The following is a 26,464-nucleotide window of genomic DNA, read 5'->3' as shown; positions in this document are numbered from 1 at the left end:
ATGTGTTTCATGTGTAGAATGTTTTCCTCTTATCTATGTGTACTTTCAGGAAGTTGAATGTAAGCCTCATTTTGCCAAATGCCTCCACATAAAATAATATGTATTGCAATAACAACAAGCTGCCACCTTAGCCTCTTTAAATCCCCCCTCAAAACTTATTTCTGCTGCAATATCTACAAATCTAACCTGTCTGGCATTAGTTAGATAAGTGGTTATTTTACCCTCCTAATCCATTCTGACTCTGTTGCCTGCATCCTCCACCTGGTACTGAGTCCTGTCTGACATGCAGATTGTGGGAGCTCTGGGGCAGGGACTTCTTTGTTATTTGTTGACACACTATCTACCACAAAAGAGCCCTGATATATGAGTGGGGCTATCAACCACTACCGTAATACAAATAATAATGATATTGTATCTGTATTGGATATTTACTGCACCTGTTAAGGTTCACAACACTGCATACAAACAGAGAAATTAAATATAAACATACAATACTCTTGCTGGAAGGCTGCAGCATGACAGTACTTTATTTCTTAGAATTCACAATGATAACACACACGTGCCCCAAACCCAGGGTTACCAACTTTCTAGTCACACAAAACTGAACACTGTGCCCCACCCCACCCCTTCTCAGAGGTCCCACCTCCATTCATTCCATCCCCCCTCCCACCATTGCTTGCTCTCCCCCACCCTCACTCACTTTCTCTGGGCTGAGGTAGGTAGTTGGGGTGTGGGAGAGGGTGAGGGCTCTGGCTGGGGGTGCAGGCTCTGGAATGTGGCCAGAAATGAGGGGTTCAGTGTGCAGGAGGGGGTCTGGGCTGGGGCATGGAGCTAGTGTGCAGGAAGGGGTAAGGGCTCTGGGCTGGGGCTGGGGATGAAAGGTTTGGGGTGCAGGAGGGGACTCAAGGCTGGGGCAGGGGTGCAGGCTCTGAGTGGGAGTTGAGGTGCAGGGCTGGGGCAGGGGGTTGAGGTGTGAGAGGGGGTTCCAACCTGGGGGTTGGAGTGTGGGAGGGGGTTCTGACCTGGGGAAGGGGGTAGAGGTGTAGGAGGGGGATCAGGGCATGGGTTCCAGCTGGCCAGTGCTTACCTCAGGCAGCTCCTGGTTGGCAGCACAGCAGGGCTACAACAGGCTTGGAAGCAGCTGCCATGTTCCTGTGGCCCCTAGACGGAGGGGCCAGGGGGCTCTGCACGCTGCCTGGGCCCACATGCGCTGCCTCCCTGGCTCCCACTGGCCACGGTTCTCGGCCAATGGGAGCTGTGGAGCTGGCATGGGGGGCAGGGGCTGTGCACGAAGCTTCCCTGATTGCCTCCTACCTTGGGGCTGCAGGGATATGCTGGCCACTTCTAGGAGATGTGCAAAGCCAGGGCAGGCAGGGAGCCTGCCTTAGCCCCACTGCACTGCCAACCAGACTTATAACAGCCCAGTCAGCAGAGCTGACCAGAGCCGCCAGGATCCCTTTTTGACTGGGCTTTCCGGTCGAAAACTGGATGCCTGGCAACCCTACCCAAAACAGAGGGAGTCAAAATAAGCTTCTCCGTAAAGCAGTAAGAAAGAACTCATTCTACCTTACTCTAGGCAGGCTGGCTGGCTGCAAACTTAACTGACTGTTGCTAGGTCCAGATCACACACTTCCCTACAGAGCCCCCTAGCCTGCAAACAGAATTAGAAAAAACAAAAAAACTGAACTTTAAAATGACAGCCTATAATTTTAACACAGTTTTAAATAGTTTTGATTTAATTGAGGTTGGTCCTGCTTTGAGCAGGGGGTTGGACTAGATGACCTCCTGAGGTCTCTTCCAACTCGAATCTTCTATGATGCTATGAAATACACCACAACATTCCTGACAAAGAACCAGGTTATTGAGGACATCAATTCACACACAGTGACAAACTAGCTGCAAGAAAATAAAGGTAACTATTTTTTTTAACAATTACAATGATAAAATAACAGTTAAATTAAAAACTAGAAAATAAAGGTTAAAAAATAGTTACAATTACAATAATAAAATAACAGTTACATTAAAATAAATGTAGGTCATTTTACTGACTATCTGGCTGTCTGTTTTGGGGATTCATCCAGTATGAAATTATTGAAGGTAGAAGCACTGTTCTATAGTACCTAGCACTTGAACACCTCCTAACACAACACACAAATAGTTTGTTTTTAATAATGTCATTCCAGGAATGCTGCTGTGTTACATAAATGATTCAATGTTGCAATAATGTTGAACTGGTTGAACACCTAATTTGCAAGAGAGTATTGGAGCAAGCATTAAATATAGGCTACATGTATTTTAAATGGCAATGAATTACAAATATGCTGTCTATTCAAAACTCTGGAATATAATTGCTCATCCATAGCAGACATCTTTTATTTATACCACTTACATCTGCCAAAAAACCTCTTATTTTTTAATTAGTGATTACTGGTTTTGTTGCCTTGCATACATGTATATTTCAACCGTTAAGAAAAGATGCATTGTTTATCTTCTCATGACTGGTGTTATCATGGAAGGAAGAAGAAATGGCCAGTAAATACCACCTGCAATGACAATGGATATTCATTAGGGAGGACTGGAAACACATTCCTATGAGGGCTTGTAAAGGCTGCAAAGAGGAGGAGGATAAATATAAATATGCTTTGTACTGCTGGGTTGTCAGATCAGTTATGATTTAGAAAATAAACTTACACTTAAAATCTACAGGGAGGATATATAGTCTAGTACACTAGTTTAGCACACAGTTATCGATTTCCTAATTATTTAAAGACCTCTGTGAGTTCATTGTTCCAGAGATGTGATTACATACCTTATTCAATGACATTAGCTTGTTAGGCTAGATCAGGGATTGGCAACCTTCGGCACACGGCCCATCAGGGAAATCCACTGGTGGCCGGAACAGTTTGTTTACCTGCAGCATCCACAGGTTCGGCCGATTGCAGCTCCCACTGGAGGCAGTTCACCATTCTAGGCCAATAGGGGATGTGGGAAGCGGCGTGGGCTGAGGGATGTACTGGCCGCCACTTCCCCCAGCCCCTATTGGCCTAGAACAGCGAACCGCTGCCAGTGGGAGCTGCGATTGGCCGAACCTGCGGACGCTGCAGATAAACAAACCGTTCCGGCTGTCATAGTATAATTCCCAAGTCTGAACCTTAGCGTCCAAAATATGGGTACTAGCATGAATTTTCCTAAGCTTAATTACCAGCTTAGATCTGATAGGCTGCCACCAATCAGGACTTAGGTAAAGTGCCTGATAGACTCTGGTCTCCCCAAACCCTTCCCTGGGGACCCCCAAGACCCAGATTCCTTGAGTCTCACCACAAAGGGGAATAAAGCATTTCCCTTCCCCCTCCGCCTCTCCAGGTGTTCCCTCCCTGGGCTCCTGGAGAAATATACAGATTCAAGCTCCTTGAATCTAAACAAAGGGATTCCCCCTTCTCCTTTCTTCCTCCCAGATCTTTCCCCCACCAATTCCCTGGTGAGTGCAGACTCCCTCCCATGGAGTTTTACAAAAGATAACCAAAAAATCAATTAGATTCTAAAAAGAGGAAAACTTTAATAAAAGAAGAAAAAACATAAAACTTGTCTCTGTAATCAAGATGGTAAATATACAGGTTTTTTTCAGCTTATAGACAATAGAAAGAAAGCTCTCTCCAGCAGAAATACAATTTAGAATACTTTCACCCAAATACACAGTAAAACTCTACCAGCCAGATACACAGTTGCAAATACAGAAAAACAATTAAAAAGACTAAACTGTCTTTCTACTTTTGTACTTACAAAATTGGAACAGAAGATTAGAGAGCCTGTAGGTATGTGTGGTCACTCTCAGAGCCTAGAGAGAGCAAAGCAAAACCCAAAACCCCCAAACAAAGGCTTCCCTCCACCTAGATTTGAAAGTATCTTGTTTTCTGATTGGTCCTCTGGTCAGGAGTTTGGGTCCCTGTTTGTTAACCCTTTACAAGTAAAAGAGACATTAACCCTTAACTATCTGTTTATGACACCGTCCACCAGCGGATTTCCCTGATGGGCCGCGTGCCGAAGGTTGCCGATCCCTGGGCTAGATCCTGAACTGGTGTAAATCAGAATAGCTCCATTGACTGCAAAGGAGCTACTCTGATTTACGTCAGATGAGGAACTGATCCTAACCTTTTAAAATAGCTCAGGTTTAACATCTCACTTCAAAAGTTGTTCTTTTTTCTACTTAAAGAAAAAAACAAAAAAAGCCTTGAGCTCACTGTGCTTTAGATTTTGAGATAGCAAGAGGTTTTTAAATGCCAATGGACTATCACTACAGCACACATAAGTAGCACTAAGAAACACAGCAAAATGAGAAATGTTTACAGAGCAAAAATAAAGTACTTGAAAATTCTCTCTCAATTAAAAACTGCTTCTTATTTCTGAAGTTTATTCCACAAATACAGATTGAAATGAAGTCTATTTTAGTAACTTCAAGGCAGTTCTTGAGCAAAATGAGTTAGCCATATTTAAGGAGAATAAGCAACTCTCCTCTCATGGGCAATCAAATCACTTTGGCAACACTTAATAAGAAGTAGTTCTGTAAACAAGAGTTTCCTTTGTTGATCTAGGAAAAAGAGGTGTTAACGTTGCAGCTTCACCATATTATTCTTACTGCACTGGTTCAGTGCTTACATTATATTCACAGAGGGGGAAAATGACTAGCGTGCAGGGCCTGAGCAATGATCTCCATTCTACTTAAGCCCCACGGATATATAGAGCAGAGAGGCCTCCGGATGCTCTGTGAGCCATGAAGGGGGAAGTCAATCCATGGATTCTTCAAATCCAGCAGCCCAAAAAGATACTGTAACAAGAGTGGGGAAGCAGTGGCTGCTAGTTTACTGCACAGAAAGGCATGTAGCCTGCTCCCAGGTGGAGAAAGGTGAATTCTATTTCCCTAAACTTCCATGGAGTTCCCTGCACTTAGCTCATTTACTTGTGCTTAGAGCAGTGATTTCACCTGAAGTGTGTACAAAAGTAAATCTATGCCTTCAAAACCCAATGATATCCTAATAGCACTACACTACACTACACTACTCCTAACAGGAGTCTCTCTCTCTTCCAGGACTGTAACTAGATATTATGAAGTTCTGGCTAACACCACTTTCCATGAACTGGAATGCCATAGAGGCAGTGAAGCAGTGTTAATAGGCTCCTGCCTTAGTCCAAACAGTTGCACATGTGCACATATACATTAGACCATGCTCATGACCATCCCCAACATACTTCTATCAGCTGTCTGTTTTGTCAGTCATGGAAGACCTATGCAATGGTGTCAATACAAATTTCCAGAACATGCAGAATTAGAGTGACCAACTGCTGCCAGTTGTTCCCACAGCTACCCCTCAGTTTTCTGCTGTGTATGCACCTTCCATTGAAGATTAGAAAGGTAATTATGAATTTCTTCTCTTTTGCATATTTATGCTGGGGTTCTGATATTATTTCATTATTAATTTTAGATTAATATTACTGCAAAACTAAACTGTGGATGGGGTTCCCTATTTTTCCACATCTTAAAAGTTTTCTAAAGATTAGCATGAGCAGTAACTGAAAAATCCCAGTTCATTGTTCTTTATTGATTTATTACATATTGAGAAGAAATCTTCCTGCAAGTCAACGAGAAACCATAATGCATCTCTAATAACCCTGTGTAATCTACATTACCATCAGGTCATGTCATATCTGGGATGCACCTCAGTTGGGGAACAGAACAGGGGAAAGCAAAGATGGATGTAAAGACAAGCCCAAGGAGGACAGAAGCGAGTTTATGTTTATGTTTTGGAGTTTGCTGGGTGATTCCAGGGGAGGGTCCTGTAAGTCCCACCCCTAAAAGAACGGTGAAGCTAGCAACATTGTGGGGAAGGAGGCCTAAGAAAGACTAGATTGAAAGCAGTCCAGGGAGATAGCAGCAAGGAGTTATGCAGATCAGACCCTGACTGCTGGTTATAGGGTCCCTGGGCTTGAACTCGGAACATCTTCTTGACCAGGGTTCTTCTCCCAGCCACTGGTAAAATGCCATGAGGCACAAGAAGAGAACAAGGATGACAGAGAACCCTGAGAGAAAGGCATGAGGAGCATTTGGCTTAGCACTAGGGCCAAAGACATTTTTGTAAGGACAATGGGATGGATTTAAATATGACTGGGCTAGAGGGCTCAGTTACAGGAAAGAGTGTAGTTGTAGCCATATTGGTCCCAGAATATTAGAGAAACAAGGAGGGTGAGGTGATATCTTTTATTGGACCAACTTCTTTTATTGAGAGAGACAAGTTTTCAAGCCACCCAGGGCTCTTCTTCAGGTTAGAGTACTTTTCCCAGACCTGAAGAAGAGCTCTGTGTGGCTCAAAAACTTGTCTCTCTCACCAATGGAAGTTGGTCCATAAAAGATATTACCTCACCCACATTTTCTCTCTTACAGGAAAAGAACCTGCAACACCATGCCCGCTATGTGGGAACATGCCAGTGGTGGCATGCACTCCAGTCCCATAAGGCTGGCAGGGCTCAACTCCCTGCTTCAGGCTTTGCAGTCTCTGGGGTCCCCGCACCACTCAGGTTTAGCCCAGCCGTCATGATGATGGGACTCTGGGTGGGCCAAATTAGAGTGAGTGGCATTGCAAGCCCAAGAGCCAGGTTACAACTCCACTCACACAAATTTGGTCCAGTCAGGAGGGCCAGGGCCAACCTGAGAGGCGCTGCACCCCCAGAGGTTGCAACGGCCAGAGCAGAGAGCCAAGACCAGCCAGCCCCACAGCACAGGAGCTGCAGGAACTGCCACTGTGGGATGAGTGCCAGGCACGTCTCAACCTCAGAGGGGGGTGAGGGAGAGTCTGACTGAAACCACCCTAGGGCCTCCACCCCCAGACTATTTACTGATCATGACAGGCCATTGACATTTACAGATGGGTCCTGAGCCCAAAAAGGTTGAGAACCACTGCTGTAAATCATGATTTTTCAGTATTATAACATACCATGAAAAATTACCCTGGGCTGCAATTTCCCCACACACAGTTAACCTGGACACACTTCTAAAAAAAAAAATCAAATTTGATTTAAATTGGTTTTGACATTCATTTTGAAATTAATTTTACACAACTATACAGCTACAGTAATTTGTGACAACTTCAGTACCTCTAAGAGCTCTGTGATAGCTGAGGCACACATCTCCACAATAACTGTAGAATGCCAGAGGCGTCAGCACAGTGATGGAAGAGCTTTTTATTTAACAAAAGAGCCTGAATGAAGAAACAGGAGACTAAAATATACATGAAATTAGGGGAGTTCAATTACCCCAACCACCTCTCCATAGCTCTGGTTCAAAAAAAGATTCCTATCTGGGGGCTGGTCCACACTATGTTATTAAAAAGATTTTAACAGCGTTAAATCGATTTAATGCTGCACCTGTCCACACTACACTGCTCTTTATATCGATTTAAAGGGCTCTTTAAATCGATTTCTGTACTCCTACAAAACGAGAGGAGTAACACTAAAATCGATATTACTATATCAATTTAGGGTTAGTGTGGACCCAAATCGACCTTATTGGCCTCATTCTTTTACAGTAGCTACCCACAATGCATTGCTCCAGAAATCGATGCTAGCCTCGGACCACGGACGCACACCACCGAATTAATGCGTCTGGTGTGGATGCGCACAATCGACTTTATAATATCTGTTTTATAAAATCGGTTTTAGCTAATTCGAATTTATCCTGTAGTGTAGACGTACCCTAGGATAACACTTACGTAGGTGTTTAAATCCAACTGACATGCTTCTGCAAGTGTCCTTGTGATACGGGTAAGTCATTGAATCGTTCAGAACAATCTTTACAATTTCTCAACAAGGGCCTGATCCAACTTTCATTGAAATCAATAGACTCCTATTTGTTTCAATGGGAGCTGGATCTTCCTTTGGTGATAAGGAAACTCGCATCTTTCATTTTTGCGGGAAAAAAACAAAACAAAAAACAAATTTCCTTCAGCAGCACTCATAAATATAATTGTATTGAATGTTTAAATCTAACTCCAAAACTACACTGTTCCTATAACAAAGTTCCCACCAATAACCTGAAGGCTGTGAAACAAGACCATCCAACAGCATTTGTGACATATGCCCACATTACCCAAAACATATATATTAGCTGTCTGCACTCTGAATCTATCCTTCTCCAAAGTAAACTAGACTAGATTCTTGGGATCTAGATTCTCCCCAAAGCAGTAGAGAAAACACTGCTATGCTTCACAGTGTTATTGTAACTGTGTTGACCCTAAAACAAGTTCATAAAGGAGGAAACTCTGAAGATATGAGATCTGCATCAGATAGATGTATAAATCTCTCTTGAGAAATAGCCATGCGGTATTATAAATAGGATAATTCCTCATTGGAGAAGGTAATTTATGAAAATAAGAGAAAGGACACCAGTAAGCCAAAGGAAAAGACCAAACATCTCTAAAGGTCAACACAACATGAAACATAATTAGGCTTGGAAAAACAGAAACAAAATTAACAGCCCTTTGTAAATGATCAGTAATGAAGATAAAAGCCTGAAAGACAACATCCTGATTTTGTCCTGATTTTAGCACAATCAATCAAACAAATAATAATCCTTTGCAATTCTAGGAACCTTTCATCCACAGATCTCTAAGTGCCTTATACACATTAATTAATATAATGTAAATATATAGGTAAGTATTATCATCCACATTAAATAGACAGGCACACTGAAGAAAATAGAGGTTAAGTGACTTGGCCAAGGACACGCTTCCACCAGATTAATTTCATAAAATATACTTATCCAATGCTCTGAGTGTCAACTATTTACATTATACTCACACAGTACATCATCTATATAGTTTACCCATTGCCAACACCAACATTGTTCTTATTCTAAAATGTAAGATCTTCCCTCCTAACCTGAAAATCTCCTAATCAACCCTGTTTCTCTGAAAAAAAGTCTTGGATAAACAAATAGGCTTTGCACCATGCTTGAAAGTCAACAAACTCTGGCTCCATTACACCCTGGGGTTACAGGAAGAAAGCTGAAGATCTCAGAGGTCTGGCCCCTACAAACACTCTCTCAGCGTATTCTCTCCCTCTCCATCTCTCTTCTAAGTCATCTCTCCTGTCATTCTCTAACCATTTTCCTCTCTCTGTTCCCATCCCAACCTTTAAACTACTATTCTGCTGTCTCAAATTAAGTGCCAGTGAAAACATGATTTCTGAAGAGTTTCAGAAAATGTTGGCCTCAGTCGTCCCATCCATTTTGAGGCACGTGTTACCAAGAAAAGACTGTTGGCTTTGCTCGACAAGACTGTTGGCCAAGTAGGCAGCAGAAGGCAATAGAAATAGAACAAAGGATACACACAGTCCTAGTGCAGTAGATGAAAATAAGTCATGACACTGGAAAATGGAGTTGTGTCTAAATGAAAAGAACTTGTGCTCTCCAGATGCCTGATTTGATTCTGAAATGATTCCAACTCTTCCTGCTTATTCTCGAACGGAAGGAACACAAACTGGCTGCAGAGGAAGGGAAGTGAGGCACACAAGAGAGTAGGCCAGGACTGGAAGAAGATGCTTCTAGCAGATGGGGCCAGGACTAGTCAGCACTTAATGAAGATAAGATTCCAAAACTAGCCTCAACTCAAGAAACACTCCCTCTCCCCTCAGAGCTCACAGTGACCACCTCTTAATCCTTAGAAATTAACTAGTGTCCAAGGTGTTAAACATTTAGGAATTAGCCAGTTTATTAGTGGCTAAACTAAAGCCCTTTCTGCCCATCTTTTATGGCTGTCCAGCTGAAATAAAAGATATTATGGCACATTTCAAAAATTGCAGGGAATACTCCAGATCTTCTGTGTAACAATACATTTATTCTCTCAGTAATACAGGGGAGTGTGTGTGTGTGTGTACACGTACAACTGTTGAACACATAACTGTCATGCTATCCTACACAGTCAGTCACTGTAATATATAATTCATAGAATCATAGAATATCAGGGTTGGAAGGGACCTCAGGAGGTCATCTAGTCCAACCTCCTGCTCAAAGCAGGACCAATCCCCAGACAGATTTTTGCCCCAGATCCCTAAATGGCCCCCTCAAGGATTGAACTCACAACCCTGGGTTTAGCAGGCTAATGCTCAAACAACTAAGCTATTACTGAAAAATGCTTTCAAATACTATGAGCACATAGGAGCCTGAACAGAGCCAAATTGTATATCAGTTCAAAAATGCAGTATGAACTCACCAGATCTCCTCGCTGAAAGAGATGTATTAAACAGTGAAAGTGGACAAAGCCGTACTCAGTCTGAATTATCTGAGCTTTCTTGTCCACAACAGAATGATGAACAGGTGTGTTTTTCAATCAATGTATAATCTTGGAAACCACCTTGAGAATAAGGTCTGTATTCGACATGGTCAAGTAATGATGCAAATTATGTTAAAATGCAAAGTGCGTATCTGTTCCTGCTGAAGTAGGTGTACTTTACATTGCATCTTAGCTCTTCTGAAAAATTAAATGCTTTGTAAATACTAACACCCAATTAATTGAGATGGGGGAAACTTAATTGTAGCAAATTCATTAAACCATAATTAACAGATTGGCTAAATCCTGGCTCCAAAACACCCTTATATCTTGAAATTCAGATCCAGACTTCGTGGCTTGTTGGTCTATAGAGGCACAAATCAAAACTGGCTTGGTTTTGGGACTGGGGATTGGAAATCTTGGAGCTTGATCTAGAATAGTAACGTGCATCCAGCTTGATGGGTTGTTAGCAGAAAACCCAGACACAATTGCTATAATTGTGAAAAAGTAAAGGATGAGAATAATCCCTGTATCAAGCACATTGTCTGCAAGGAAGATAAAAAATGTAAACATTTAGTGGAAAAGTATTCATGAGAGAGACAAAAGATTTGGACAGCATTGAGCCTACTGCTACCAACATGCCATCTGTCGGGTTTGAGATAGATGCTTATTTTCATGTAGCTTTTGCTGGCATTTAGCTATACTGTTTTGCAACTTCATTTCCTTCTGTATCAAGTATTCACTATGCATCTGAGACACTGGTTGCTAAGGAATTTGATATTTATACTCCTTTGCTTTTCCACCAAAAGGCTGTAACCCTGAAAGTACCAGATGAATATGATGAACAGATGGATTCTAACATGTGTAGGGAATACAGTCTTTTAGCTCATATCACAACTTGAAATACAACTGATGCAGTTTTTAAAATCATGATCTTCTCTGTCTGCCTTGCACAGAATGCTAGTAAAGTTGGTAAATTTACATATATTCTAACAATTTGCTATATGCAGAATCTGTTTCAGAATTTTGCCATGTAAGGCACAAAATAGATTTACCACTCCTAAAAAAGGTCACAAATAGTTTTCAGTACATTATTCTAAAAGCAACTCCAAGCTTCATGCTTCTGAATACACAACCAGTTAGTCTAATTTGCTACCATTGCTCAGAATTAAAGAACAAATTGTCCTGAGCACAAATTACCATGCCTACTTGTTTGATGTGTATCTTTAACAAATTAATGATGGTATCCTCCCTTCTTTTTCTGATGTATAGTACCTGCTGATAATACAGCGTCTTCCACCACCGGGGGGCCAATTAGAGAAGCTACTAAATAATTAATCCAGACATGGATTTGTGCAAAAATATAGTGCAAACATAATTTGTAGGTTTCATACCAAAACTAAAAATTAAAGGAACCCCATGTAAAATTTACTGCACTATTTCATGAGCAACCTTCTAACAAAAATGCTCAACATTTTATTGAGATGTATTGCAAATCCTGAATCTAATTTACTCAGATTATGAATTTTTCCCAGATTATGAGCACACACAATGCACAGCAACAAAACATAGCAAGGCATGGCTAGTTCTGACCCTGTGTATGAAAAAATGCTATACAGTGACTATCAAATAACACTGTACCTCACCCGCCACTGTGTGGGGCTGGGAAGGAGAGGTGTTTAGAAAATAACAAGATATTCTTTTCTTTAATTAATGGAAAAAAAGATGCACACCTTACTCTTTTCTTGTTGGAGCTCTATTTGAATGTCTGTGAGTTTTGTCCTGAGCTCTTCATTGGCAGCTTGTAAGGCAGCTAAGGCATCAGGTTTTTCTCCCTTAGCTCGGCTGCTAGCACTCTTCTTTGACATTGTGAGGCAGCGTGACGAGGAGGGTAAAATCCCAAGCAGAGAGAACCCTCCGTTCCACCACTTGAGGTTTCTCTTCCTTGCTTCTGTCCACTACATTTTCTTATTCACCTAGAAAGAGGGAAATCACAACTGCCATGAAAGTGCCAGAGTTTAGCGGGCTCCACAATTAGCAAATAAGACTAATGCAAGATTCATTGTAGTGACTTCAGACAAGATTTCAAAGCAGTTCATGAGAAGTTACTTCAGAGTAATAAAATCTGTCACAGTGACTAATGGCCCGCAGTTTTCCCTGAGTGTATCAACTTACACATCTCGGTAAGATTATGATAAACAACCGTGAACAAAATTTTTAATTTTCATGTATTTATGAGGATGAATTAAGTTTCAAATAACAGACTACAACAATGATATTATAAAGACAGGCAGTGCTTTGGAGAGTCCCCTTTGGACTGTATGTTAACTATAGAAGAAGAGACCTGAAGACAAGCTCTGTGTAAGCTCTAAAGCTTGTATCTCTCACCAACAGAAGCTAGTCCAGTAAAAGATATTACCTCGCCCATCTTGTCTCTCCACTACTTTAATGTCACCCACTGGTAGTAGTGTGACCCAAGATTGTTCCATAATAAAACTTCTAAATTGAGGAAAGCATAATTAAGCATACACAGAATGTACAATAGAGTATGTGTAGAAATTAGGATGCCAACTTATCAATGAAAATAAAAGATCTTATAAGTCAATACTCTTGAGGTAAGGTCAGTAGAGTTACTGAAAATAATAGTTACCACCCACTTTTTTGGGGGGTGGGGGACAGGGAACTGCTGAACACATTCTGCGTATCAGAGATTTGGTAGGATTATTTCTTTTCTATGTTCCTGGCAAAGAAAAATAAAGCTAAAATAAACATATTTGTCAAACTGGATGAAATTCACCTCTGTGCAGAAAGGTACAGCATAAAGCCTATGTACAATACCCTCTTTTGGGGGCTGACGTCAAGCTTACATGATGAATAAGCCTTGTGCTTTCTGTACAAAGGCAAATTTTACCCAAGAAGAGCAGTTATTAGATTTGTCTGTATGTGATCCAATTTCACACAACTCTTAGTTTACAGACCATCCATGAAAAGTATTTGTCTAGCTATGGGAACAAAACTCTGTGCTACATAAGTTATCAACAAGTCACTCAAAGTGCCTCATTTCTTCCCCATGATCTATAATTACAGTTCTATTTTTCAGTAGCTTGAGCATATGTCATTTCATAACAACAAAAAGTTGTCAGAAAAGACTATTCAGAATGTTGAACTCAGTCCATTCATGGTCTTTTACTAAGTCAGGAGGATGTGGACACATTGTGTGATCTTATAAGTCAATGCCCCTGTTTGTCTGTTTCTTCTTTCACTCAAAGTAAAATTTTCTGAAGCTGCTGTTTTTATAACAAAAGTATCTTTTTAAAACACTGTAGCCATTCCACATTTATGTGCGAACTAAAGATTCCTAATTATCCTGACTGCTGCCAAGGTTTCCTTTTATTCCTCTTTCACTCTGCTGCTTAGATGTGAGCATCATGTCTGAATATTGCCAAATTCCCATTGTACTTCATGTCTCTTGCCACTTTAATAGAGCTGGGCAGGAAGCATTTGTTTTCATCCCAGGAGAGTCTGAGATTCAAAAATGTTTTTTCATCTTGAAACAGAACAAAAAGTCAAAAATCTCAAATATTTCCACAAAATGAAAATCGGAAGAGAATAAACATTTTGGAGCAGGTCAGGCAAAATGTTTGATCATTTCAAAACACTGTATTTGGATTCTGACCTTTTAAAATGTAACCCTTTTTTAGTATAAATTAATTCAAATTTCACAGTGAAAAGTTGTTTTGAATCAAAGTTGTTTTCTCTAGCAGCCTGGTCAGCAACAACAACAGATATTATATAGCTGTAACTTTCAGTCTCATTAGGACCAGGTCAGAGGACCCCACACCCCAGAATGGGTGGGGCTGGGTTAGAAAGTCCTGCCCTGAAGAACCTGAGGCCCACTGTAATAGCTGGTAGGTAGGGCCCCACCAAATTCTTGGCCATGAAAAACGCATCATAGACTGTGAAATCTGGTCCACCCCGTGAAATCTGATCTTTTGTGTGCTTTTACTATATACTATACAGATTCCACGGAGATCCTGACCCAAAAGGGAGTTCCAGGGTGTGGTCCCCAGGTTATTTTAGGGGGGTTGCGGTATCATCACCTGTACTTCTGTGCTGCCTTCAGAGCTGGGTGGCCAGAAAGTGGCGGTTGCAGAAATAAGCGCAGAAATGCCTTGAGTGCTGGGCTCTTGCCCAGCAGCTGTAGCTCTTCAGCTGCCCATCTCTGAAGGCAGCGCCACCACCAGCAGCGGCACAGAAGTAAGGTAGCAGTACTGCAACCCCCCTACATTAACCTTGCGACCCCACCTCCCACATTTCCTTTTTGGTTGAGCAGGCCTACAATTACAGCACTGTGGAATTTCAGATTTAAATAGCTGAAATCATGAAATTTATTATTTTTTAAATCCTATGCCTGTGAAATTGACCAAAATGGACCCTGAATTTGGTAGGGCCCTACAGACAGGTTTGCAGCAGAATGCCAACAACCTGGGAGCAAGTAATCTATTACTGAGTGTTAGTGGTTCAACTTGATCTCCATGGGGGAATGTTAATGACAGAGAGATCAAGATAGCGTGTTAAAGAGAAGAAATGGATGCTCCTTTCTGCACTCTCTTTGGACTATGGGTGAGGAAGCCCATTTCCTTCTTTCTTTAAAGGTGAACCACAACACACACACACAAAGCAACAACCATCATCTATCTTTACTGCTCCTTTATACATAAAGATGACAAATATTTCTTTAAATTGTTTTTCTTCTTTATAATAGAAATATCAATAATTTTACTTCCCGATTTCCTTATTTTCCCCTGAAGAACTTCAAAAAATCTTAGAAATCTGAATAATGACATCTTGTTTCCAGGCTGAAACCTGAGCTTCAGCTGGTCCAGACTTTTACCTGGGATGTAGAAGAAAGATTCAACATTCTCTCCCAACTCTCTTGGAAGGCAAGCGCTTTTCAATTACAATGTTCCATTATTTCCAATATTTCTATGGGGAAAACACAAACAGATTTTTTGTAAAGCTTTCTGGGGAGATCTTTATACATAAAGGGCAGAAACAAAGCCTGCTTTTGTTTTGTTTGTAGTTCAGCTTTAGGGCCCCACTCCTGCAAATAGTTATATGTGTGCTTAACTTTAAACATGTGAGTATCCAACGGTCTTGAACGGAACAACTCATCTGCTTAAAGTTAAGCACACGTAATTGTTTGCAGGATCTTTCAACTCATTGCACATGGGTTAATAGGACTGGCAAGGAGACTGGGTTTAGGAGATTGTGAGAGTAGAAAAGGCTTGGGGGCAGGACTGGGAGCTACTGGAAGCAGTGGAAAATAGCTTGGACAAAGAATGGTGTGTATACAGACTGGGACTGGCTGGAGAGAGAGACTGGAACTTGGAGGGAGATGTGGAAGACTGGAAAAAATAGCATGTGATCATGTAATGAAAGACTCGCATATGCACTAGAGCAGGGGTAGGCAACCTATGGCACGGGTGCCGAAGGCGGCACGTGAGCTGATTTTCAGTGGCACTCACGCTGCCCGAGTCCTGGCCACCAGTCCGAGAGGCTCTGCATTTTAATTTAATTTAAATGAAGCTGCTTAAACATTTAAAAAACCTTGTTTTCTTAACATACAGCAATAGTTTAGTTATATATTATAGACATAGAAAGAGACCTTCTAAAAATGTTAAAATGTATTATTGACACGCGAAACCTTAAATTAAAGTGAATAAATGAAGACTCGGCACAGCAGTTCTGAAAGGTTGCCGACCCCTGCACTAGAGAGCTGAATTAAGATTGTACGAGCAACCTTAATTATGGCATTTCCTAACTTCTGAGTACTTGATTCTGCAACCTGAAAGCTCTTTTAATATATTTTTGGTTGAATACAATTTACAGAAAAAGCAAACAAAAGCTGCTGATATTGTAAGAAAATTCTACAATTTGGTAAACCTAGCCTTCTTTAGCATTCAAAATTTTTGCTTCTTTCACTAATGAGATCTATTACTGTAGTGCTTGTCATACGCCAGAGGATTTTCACTATGAAAAACTTCAGTTCATATAGACCAAAACTGGAACAGTCTGTAGCCACAGGCACTGATTCTACTGTAATAATAAAGTATTCATGCATATTACTGTAATTTGCTTAAGCCATTTGTTGCAAAGATGGACACAGTAGGTGTGGTCATGGGTTGTTTTAGATCCTGAGCAGATTAGAAGCATATAAAACAACCTGATAGCAGTTTAAATTTGAATATCAGATAAATAACAATCTGAAGAAAACTAATATTTATGAGATTAGTTTTATTCAGATGGGTTTATTTTTCTGACAGACTGGGACTCAATTTTTTTAAAATTGGGTACTGGATACAAAATCAAATAATTGATACAATGAGCTAAACATAAAAGTACTATAAACTCTGTGTTACTAGGAGCACTACAGACTAACCTAACAGCTGTGGGACACTATAGGTGATGATGGGGGCTATGTAGCCAAACCCATTCCACAATCAGCACATCGGCGTGAATAGTTATCTATGTAGCAGCACAGCCCCATCTCACAAAACCCTGTCAGTTTTGAACCCAAAGAGCTGCTGCTATGTGTTGCAAAGGGAGCCTCTGTGAAGCTGGGTTTCATGTCCCTGTACAGGCTATCAAATTCCAGCCTCTCTCCTGTGCAAAAGACAGGGGTGGCTCCAGGCACCAGTGCAGCAAGCGCATGCCTGAGGCAGCAAGCCAGGAGTTGTGGGGGGGAGCGTTGCCAGTTGTCGTGAAGGCGGCAGTCAGGTAGCCTTTGGTGGCATTTCTGTGGGAGGTCCACCAGTCTCGTGGCTTTGGTGGCAATTCAGTGGCTGAAGGCGCAGGACCGGCAGATCACCCGCAGAGCAGCCACTGAATCTGCATGACCAGCGGACCTCCCACAGAAATGCCGACAAAGGCTTCCAGACTGCCATGCTTGGGGTGGCAAAAAACATAGAGTCACCCCTGGCAAAAGAGAGCTAATGATTCTTAAATAAACATTGTTTTTTTTCATAACCAAATATATGGTAGCACCCCCTGTTATTAAGACCGCCTGATATGTCTCATTTTAAGACTTTTTTTTCAGTTGCTTATAATTTTGCCAAAAGTTAACCCATTTGGGCTGAAAATTTCCATAGCACATGTCTGTCTCAGGCTGATTATTTGTTTATTTAAATAGCAGCCAAAATAGTTCAGCTGTTTCTGAGAATGAGGCTAATGGAAAATATGTTGTTTTGCCCATGTTAAATTCTGGTGACATTTTCTTTGGATAGCTCTAGTGCCCCCATTCTTTGGAGCAGGGAGTAGAAATTTGGCAGGGAGTGACCCTTTGTATCAGAGATGTGCCTTTTGCCATCCCCATGAAAAATCTGTCCAGTTATAAGCCTTTGTAAAAAATTGCAGTTCCAACGTGCACGGTTGATCCTTGCTGAATTTTACAGCTATCCCCCAAAGATTTTGTCTGTACTGGGCATGCTCCAGCCCATGGCCAAACAAGACTTTCTCTGAAATTGCAGCTCTGTGCTGCTGCAGCCAGGACCCAGCATCAGAACTGAGAGCAGTGAGCCTCTCTCTCTGTGACGGCACTAAAGTCCCTGCTGGGCCATGGCAGCATGGAGGAGAAAGCTACCTGATTCAAATGCAGAAGAGACAAGTTCAAGACCTGTTCTTTTAACAGTTTCCTGCCTCCCCCTTCTATTTATATACACATATGATAAAAGAATGCTAATAAAGATGTAGAGTCAAGGCCTTGAAGTTTAGGAAATGCCAGTGCAACCTTAAAGCCTGATCCTGCAATTGCTCCACATAGGCAGACTCCTTCTTCCCCGGCCACACACACACATATCCCTGCAGGACTGAGGCTTTAATTCTGCCCCGTGTGCATATGATACAGTCTGATACACTAATGCACTCTTTAAATACACATAATCACTTTTGATTATTATTTTTCCCCAACTGGACCCACTACCTCACTCAGTGTGCAGGATGGGCACATCCCCAAGAGAGAGAGTACAACAAAGTCTTATAATTTTGTATTGTATTGAGAATATAAAAATATGTTTAGAGTTGCAGATGACAATATTATTGTCAGAGAATAACCAGGATATCACTTTGAGCTTATACATTTGAGACTGTTTAAAATGGAGGGGAAGTTACAATAAGTTTTCAGCTCCTACTGGTTCATGCACACATATACTATCAGGAGAAGCACAATGTCAAGCTGAGCAGCATGCTAACAGAATAATGAGATTTTCCCAGAGGGCAACTGTCTCCTCCTGACACCCCTCAAATAACAGACCTGGTACAAAAAGAGTTACATAAAGATTATCTTAGAGCCATTTAATTAGAAGTGAAAGAAACATAATGAGAACATTTGAATGTAGCTACTAATGATATGTGAGGATTAAGATGATCAAAACTAACAAGAATTTGATCAGAGTTGGTAAGAGTTACAAATCTACTCCAAATTTTTTAGTGCCAGACAAACCTGTAGAGTAACAGAAAACCAACTTTCCCTACCTTTTGGCACTCAAGTAAGTGTGCTGTGAACCTAGAGCCTCAGGTGAGGATTGTCCAGATAATACTGAGACAGCATATACCTCAGGTGAAGATTGTCCAGCTAATACTGAGACAGCATATAGGGACTTTGGGGAATAGGCCACATCAACTTGCATGTCCACTGGCATAGAATCTGGAGCTGGTCCTCCAATGGGGAAGAATGTACTGGAGAGGAGGCTGTGGCAGTGCTTCAACACATCTGCAAGAAACTAGCACTGAGATAGAAAGCTTGGGAGCAGAAGGGCAGGTATGGAAACAATGCCTGCCCTCCCAAGGGTGTGGCTCCCTCCAGGGGCATGTGTTGATGCAAGCTGTACCTCCCTGAAACAGAGGGAGTGAAACTGGCTCTATGGTTACAAGTTCATGTTCTCAAATTCTCAGGAAAGTGGGTGGAGAAAGTGAAGTGGAAGGGTTGCATGTCTGGTGGGGAAGGTTTCACATCAGTGAGCATGACCAGCAAGCATCCTGCTGAGTAGAAGACATTCCATACTGAGTTAGCTGGGATTTGATGAATTTCATAGAAATGTTGAGGTGAAAGGGACCTTGAGAATTCATATAGTTCATTCCCCCTGTACCAAGGTAGGACCAAGTATGCCTACACCATCCCTGTTTCTCTAATTTGTTCTTAAGAACTTCCAGTGATGCGGATTCCACAACCTCCCTTTGTGACCTATTCCTGAGCTTAACTATCCTTATAATAGAAAGTTTTCCCAAATATCTGATCTCCCTTGCAGCATATTAAGCTGATGACTTCTTGTCCTACCGCCAGTGGACATGGAGGACAATTGATCACAGTCCTCTTTATAACAGATCTTAACATATTTGAAAACATATCACCCTCAACATCTTCTTGTGTCTAGAATAAACATGCTCAGTTGTTTTAACCTTTCTTCAGAGATCATGCCTTCTAAAACTTTTATCACTTTTGTTGCTGTCTTGTGAACTCGCTCCAATTTGTTCACATCTTTCTTAAAGTGTGGCACACAAAACTGAACATAATGCTCCAGCTGAGGCCTCACCAGTACCAATTAGAACAGAACAATTACTTCCTGTGTCTTATATATGACACTCCTGTTAATGCACCCAAGAATAATATTAGCCTTTTTCACAACTATATCACATTGTTGGCTCACACTGAGTTAGAGATCCACTATAACTCCCAGATCCTTCTCTTCAGTACTACTAATTATTCCCCATTTTGTATTTGATTTTTCCTTCCTAAGTATAGTACTTTGCACAGTAATTTGTTTATTTTTATGGCAATCGGATAGCACTGGCGAACATGTTATGAAATCAGTAAAAATGGTGGACTCCTGCACAGCAAAAATATATCACATATGGTTCAATCAGCCTTTGACCATATAGGACTATTTTGATCTCAAACTTTTCCTCCCCTCTAATACAATAATAATGAGTGATTTTTTTACAGCTGATTTATAAACCTTTAAAAACAGGTTTACATGTTGAAACTTCTGTGGGAATAAACAGACTCCCTTATAATGGAACAAATTCTGAAGAACTACAAAGGATAATCAGTGAGTCAGTATGCTATACTGGAATCACAGGTTGAACTATAGGTTGCAGTGGTTTTATAATTCTATCTTATGAATCGAAACTTTGGGAACTGGGATTTTCAAACAGCGCTAATTGCAATTTCCTTGCAATATCAGCCTTCTTTCAAAGCAGTTAGCTATGCACTGTTATGGAAAAAAGCACCTGGGTTTGAGGACTCAAATTTCCACAATTACTAAATCCCAGCTCTGAGTTTACCTTATTCTTTGTAAACTGACTGGATGATGTGAAGACTCAAGGGAGAGACCCAGATCCTTAGCTGATATAAACTGATGTAGCTCCATTGACTTCAGTGATGCTCCACCAATTAACACTAACAGAGGATCTGTCTGAGAATTTTGAAAGCTGAAAAGCTTAACAGTGGCTTTTGTAAAATGTGCACATCTATGGGATAAGTTTATTTTTTTCTGACGATTCAAGAAATATAATCAGTTGATGTTCATCTGCAAGAATATATTTTGGGAGCTAAATAGAAGCATCAGAAGACATTGTTTCAAGTGACTCCAACAGGGTTTACTGACAACCATCAGTGAGTTTATATCAGAAACAATAAAGAAGCAGCAATAAGCATTTGATATTGCATCTTACAGATGTTAGTATCCCTAAATGTTTTACAGAGTTAAGAAGCTACAGAAATAATAAATAGATGAAAGAAAAACAGGTTTTTGTAATACAATTATTTATTTAATTAGGGATAGATTTTAACTTTACAATCTGCCCAGAGAAGGGGCAGTACATAGCTCCTGTGTCTCAGGAGCAGATCAGAGAATGAACTGTAATTCAGAGTCTAAATTCCTCCCTTGCTCAAATGGGGCGAGTAAATCATTTCAGCTCTTTTCATTGAGCAGCTTACTACTTTCCTCATGCCCCATTCCGCTACTCTGGTCAACAAATGGGGAGGGGCTGAGCCAATTATCCTCCTACTTTGCTCCTCCCCTTCCACGTGTTCATAGCAGGCAGCTACGTTGCCAACTCTGTAGCCAGAGTCACAATCTGAGCAGGGCCAAACAGGAGAATAAATGGAGCCTTACTTCTCCTTCTACCATTGTGCAACCACGTAAGGACTGTGACAATCTAGCCATTCCATGGCACCTCTCTCTCTGGGGTATCTGGGTATGTTACCAAGAATAAAAGGGAAAATATTGACTAGCACAGAATGGAGGCATGGCCCAATACAATCCCAGCTCTATTCCTCCACAAACCAAATGGAAATAATAGCCTTTGGCTGCAGGTCTAAATGACAAAAATAAGTCACAGTAGACAATGTGTCTTGCATTGCTGACTAAAAATGGCTAAACTTGGGTTCTGGTGGATTATATGAGGAAGTGAATTCCAGAGTTCAGGACCCTAACCAAAGCTGTCTAACTGGCTAGATCAGTATATAGCATATAATACAACGAACAAGGAGGAGATCCATATTAAGTAGTTTTCGGTATTGAGAGATGCTGATACAGAGAGGATGCACAAAAATGCATCACCAGACTGCTCAGAAATGGGTCCATCGGGTGTGCACTAAGCCTTTATTCCTAGGGATAATAACAAGAAGTTATACTGGCTAGATTAAGACAGCTTTCTAGTGATGTCCATGACATTCTTTGTATGTACTAGGAAAAGCATTGCTGTTGGAAATTATGAAAGTATTGTTGGGTTTGTATTAAAAAGTCATAGCTTTGTAATACACGAAGAAAAAGAGTGTTGTCTATTGGTGCATGTCCGTGTACACAGATGATTAATTAAACCATCTGGGGAATAGTGGATAAATACCAGTCTTAAAAGAATATTGCTTCCAAACACCAGAGGGTAGGACCTGCCACGATCAAACTCCAGAAACATACTGCTCAGCTCCATAGAACAAAATTCTGATACAAGTATTACAGAGTTTACATGGAGAGCAGCTCATTTGCCAGCTCCTCATTTGAATGAAGCCATCAGTGGCAGGCTGGAGCAATACAACTATATTTTGCTCTGATAATGATGTAGTTTTAGCAAAGAGCACAAATGTAATCCTAGAATTTATATCATTAAGGAACACATCACAAATGATCAATCTACAGTCCTTAAATCCCATTCTCTCTTTTAAAGTTCCTAGAGTGCCCCAGGCTGACAGACATACACTTTTATTTATTTTTATTGTTTTAAAGACATAATTCTTATATTCTGCAGCATGGTCTTTAGTGAATTATCCTCTGTGAAAAACAAATCCACTAAAATTCACATTTGAGACATAGTCTTAGGGAGCCATCCCTTTCCCGCATCTTTCTTACTCTTTGCTCTCTTGCATTCTATTTCATTCCCAGCCCTTCTGCTCCATTCCCTTCTTTTCACTCCTTTTTCCCCTTGCCATGCCAATCTGACCCCCTGTAGTCCCTTTCTTCTTATCCCTCCTCACATTCATTCACTAAACAAACAGATCTGTTCCCTCTACGATCCTCAAACGTCACTAGAAGTCTGGCTATTAATCAGCTTTGATGTAAGCATATGGAAAGGTTTTCAATTCAACATACTGATTTAACTAGTGGGAATTCAGATCCTGCTGCGGAACTACAGCTCAGGAGTGCACAGTGCACCTCAGGTTTAAACCACGTTTTTGCTCCCTCAATCCTGAATCGGTTGTGCACCAGGCAGGTTCTGTTTTAATGCTCTAGAATGTGCCAGCTGCCAGTGGCCCCAAAGACATGTGGCAGCTGGGAATCAGCAGAACATAGTGATGCCCCAGGCATTCCTCCTTGCCCATGCCACAGCCTCTACACACCATCCACACGGTGATGGTATAGGAGCTTTCTACATCATCAGAAAAAACCCTTACTTTGAGGGAGATATTTCCAGGACCAGCTATTGTGAGCAGGGCTGGCTCTAACCATTTCGCTGCCCCAAGCACGGTGGCACACCGCGGGGAGCGCTCTGCTGCTCGCCGGTCCCATGGCTCCGGTGGAGCATCCACAGGCACGCCTGCGGGAGGTCCACCGGAGCCGTCTGCCGCCCTCCCGGCAACCGGCAGAGCACCCCCAGCGGCATGCCACCCTAAGCACACGCTTGGCGCGCTGGGGCCTAGAGCCGGCCCTGATTGTGAGCGTTCGCACCAATGGTGAGATGCAAAGTTATACTGTGCCACTCAGAATCTGGGCCTATATTTTCAAACTACCACTTCCCATGGAGCTGGCCATATTTAAACCTGTCTGTTTATAGCAAGCCCTCTTTTGCTGTCGGCAGGGTTTGAACCCAGGATCTTCAGCACTGAAAGGTATGAGATATCTACTTGAGCAAAAGGAAAAATTCCGCTAGCTGGTAGCTGTAGTAGTCTCTTATTTTATGTGAACCAGACACTAGAGGGGGCCAAAGACTCACACTTCCCCTAGTGTGGGTTACTCTACCACTTGGTGAAACTTTAATGAGATCAAAAAATTGTTGCTACAAAAGCAACAAGAAGGTGACCAAGAAGTTAATAAAACCCAAAGACATATCTGTTATCTAACAAATGTAATGAACATGCTTACTCCTTATATATTTCCGCAATTTATAAAAACTCATTTTGTTTCAGTGCTTGTTTTATTTTCATTGCTACATTTAGCATTGTTGTCAATTTTGTAGCTTCAATAACTTGGTAGCATTTTATTAGAACATTGTGTATTGATATTTCTTTATAAAACTCACAGATAAACTCCCTTTCCACTATAACAGGGATGGCCAAACTTACTGATCCTCTGAGCTGCATACAGCAATCTTCAGAGGTTTGAGAGCCGGGGCGCACCTGCCAGGGCTCGGAGTTTCAGCCCCGTGGAGGTACCTGTCAGGGCTCAGGGCTTCTGCCCCACTTCTGCTGAAGTCCCGAGCCCCAGCCAGCGTGCTCTGTGGGGCTGAAGCCCCAAGACTCCCCTCCCCTACCCCACCACCCCACTGCAAGGCAGAGGTCCTGAGTTCCCCTCACCTCAGTCTAGTAGGTGGAGAATGGAAGGGGGGGAGGACTCCAAGAGCCACACTTTAATGGCAAAAAAGCTGCATTTGGCTCAAGAGCCACACTTTGTCCACCCCTGCACTATAATTTCTATCCTAATAAATATAGCTACCAGGGCGGCTCCAGGCACCAGCATGCCAAGCGCGTGCCTGGGATGGCAAGCCATGGGGGGCGCTCTGCTGGTCGCTGCGAGGGCGGCAGGCAGGTTGCCTTTGGCGGCATGCTTGCGGAGGGTCCGTTGGTCGTGTGGCTTCGGCCGACCTCCCACAGACGTGCCACCGAATCTGCAGGATCAGGGACCTCCCGCAGGCAAGCCGCCGAAGGCAGCCTGCCTGCTGTGCTTGTGGCGGCAAAATGCCTAGAGCTGCCCCTGTTTTCAAGTCATTAGGCAGCTCACATCTCTCCCTAGGGTAGGAGGCAATCCTGAATTGGCATGGAAGAACTAGCTGATGCCCCTCGTACACTCTTTGGCAGCTTGGGAGCGGACACTAGATGCAAATATGGTTCACCTCAATTAAAATAAAAAGGAAGGAATCAGTGAATATCTGGGAACTGGTGGGATGTGGGAGAGAGGAGGCAGCCAGGCATTTTGCTGGTGCCTCCTTGTGGTTGATGGCCAGTGCAGGTACTCAGAATGTAACGGATACAGTTATTAGATGACATGGATTGGAACAGGATTTAAAGGAATGCATCCATTAAGGAAGCTGAGGACGAGGGTTTGAGGGTCCTAAGTTTGGAACAGCAGGGAGCTGACCCTCTCCTTTTATAGCCCCCCTTTCACCTCACGGAAAGGAAGGGTGGTGGGCTTTCAGCAGCAGAGCAGGCCCCTCCTGGCTGGGGATTATGTGGAAAAGATTAAGGAAGAGATAACGACCGGCACTGTACAATTTGTCATCAGATATTTGAGTGAATAAAGTTGTGGCCTAATTAAAACACATCCATTGCCGTCTGTCTGTCTTCCGCTATGGCCTGACAAAGGGAGAGCAATGGATTTGTTCACAGATCTTAAAGCCAGAAGGGACCAATAGGTCACCTAATCTAACCTCCTGTATAACACAGGCCATGGAATTTCACAAGTGATCCCTGTATTAAGACCAATAACTTGTGTTTCACTACAGCACATCTTTCAGAAAGGCATCTAATTTTGATTTGAAGCCATCAAGAGATGTGGAATTTGCTGCTGCCCTTGCTAGTTTGTACCAATGGTTAATCACCTTCATTGCTAAAACATTTCCCTTATTCTAATTTGAATTTGTCTGACTTCAACTTCCAGCCATTGTTATGCATTTCTCTTCTAGGTTAAAGAGCCCTTCACTTGGTATTTTCTCCCTTTGATAGTATACCACAAACACGATACCTATTGGTCTTTTTGATAAGTTAATCAAATTGAGCTCTTCCTGTAAAGGATTTTTTCCAGCCCTTGAATAATTTGAGCGGCTTTTCTCTCTGTACATGTACAAAGCAGAGTAGACAGCACAGCTACAAAAGTGACCACAAAAATCTAGAAGAGGAAGCATTAGGCAGTTTTGCAAGTCTTGCATATTCTCAGCACAGGAGATGAACCAATCAAAGCTGAAGGGGAGCTGTTGAGTGGTTTTATACAGGAGCATCTGTGAGTTCCAATCAGTCTTAGCTGGGAGATTAAAGCGAGGAAAACATGGCTGTATCACATACCTGCAATATTTTGAGTCTAATTAAGTGTTATTTTAAATCTTTACTTATTAGGGACGCCCTCATACAAAGATTTTGTGGTTTACCATGGAGGGAATGGTTTGAGGGGGAATTGTTCCCCTTTGGCTGGGAAAGGCACATTTAGATATTTCAGATGCTTTAAAGTTAGGATTTTCTCAGAGGCTATGTCTTCACTACCCGCTGTATCGGCAGGTAGCAATCGATTGCTCGGGGATCGATATATCGTGTCTCATCTAGAAGCGATATATTGATCCCCGAACGCGCTTATATTGATTCTGGAACTCCACCAACCCGAACAGAGTTGCAGAGTCGACATGGGGAGCCGCGGGCATCGATCCTGCGCCATGAGGATGGTAGGTAATTC

At 42.0% G+C, this 26,464-nt stretch overlaps 1 protein-coding gene across 22 annotated transcripts in view; it reads right to left on the bottom strand.

The window, feature by feature from the left end:
- The window catches only part of JAKMIP3 (Janus kinase and microtubule interacting protein 3), a 197,999-nt gene that overhangs the window by 116,752 nt on the left and 54,783 nt on the right, over positions 1 to 26,464 (bottom strand). For 18 of the 22 annotated variants that reach the window (XM_030570013.1, XM_030569991.1, XM_030569996.1 and 15 more), the window contains 2 exons: positions 15,208 to 15,299; positions 12,047 to 12,289 (listed from right to left, as the gene is read on the bottom strand). In XM_030570013.1, coding sequence (XP_030425873.1) covers positions 12,047 to 12,181 — 135 coding nt within the window. In that variant the 5' untranslated portion in view covers positions 12,182 to 12,289; positions 15,208 to 15,299. Of the gene's footprint in view, positions 1 to 12,046; positions 12,290 to 15,207; positions 15,300 to 26,464 lie in introns of those variants that run through there. The other 4 variants (XM_030569992.1, XM_030569998.1, XM_030569999.1 and 1 more) reach the window with 2 other exon arrangements.

This window comes from Gopherus evgoodei, chromosome 7 (assembly GCF_007399415.2).
Source record: "Gopherus evgoodei ecotype Sinaloan lineage chromosome 7, rGopEvg1_v1.p, whole genome shotgun sequence".
Classification (NCBI taxonomy): Eukaryota; Metazoa; Chordata; order Testudines; family Testudinidae; genus Gopherus; species Gopherus evgoodei.
Note: the sequence above shows the minus strand (reverse complement) of the source record. Positions and strands in the feature narration are given on the sequence as shown.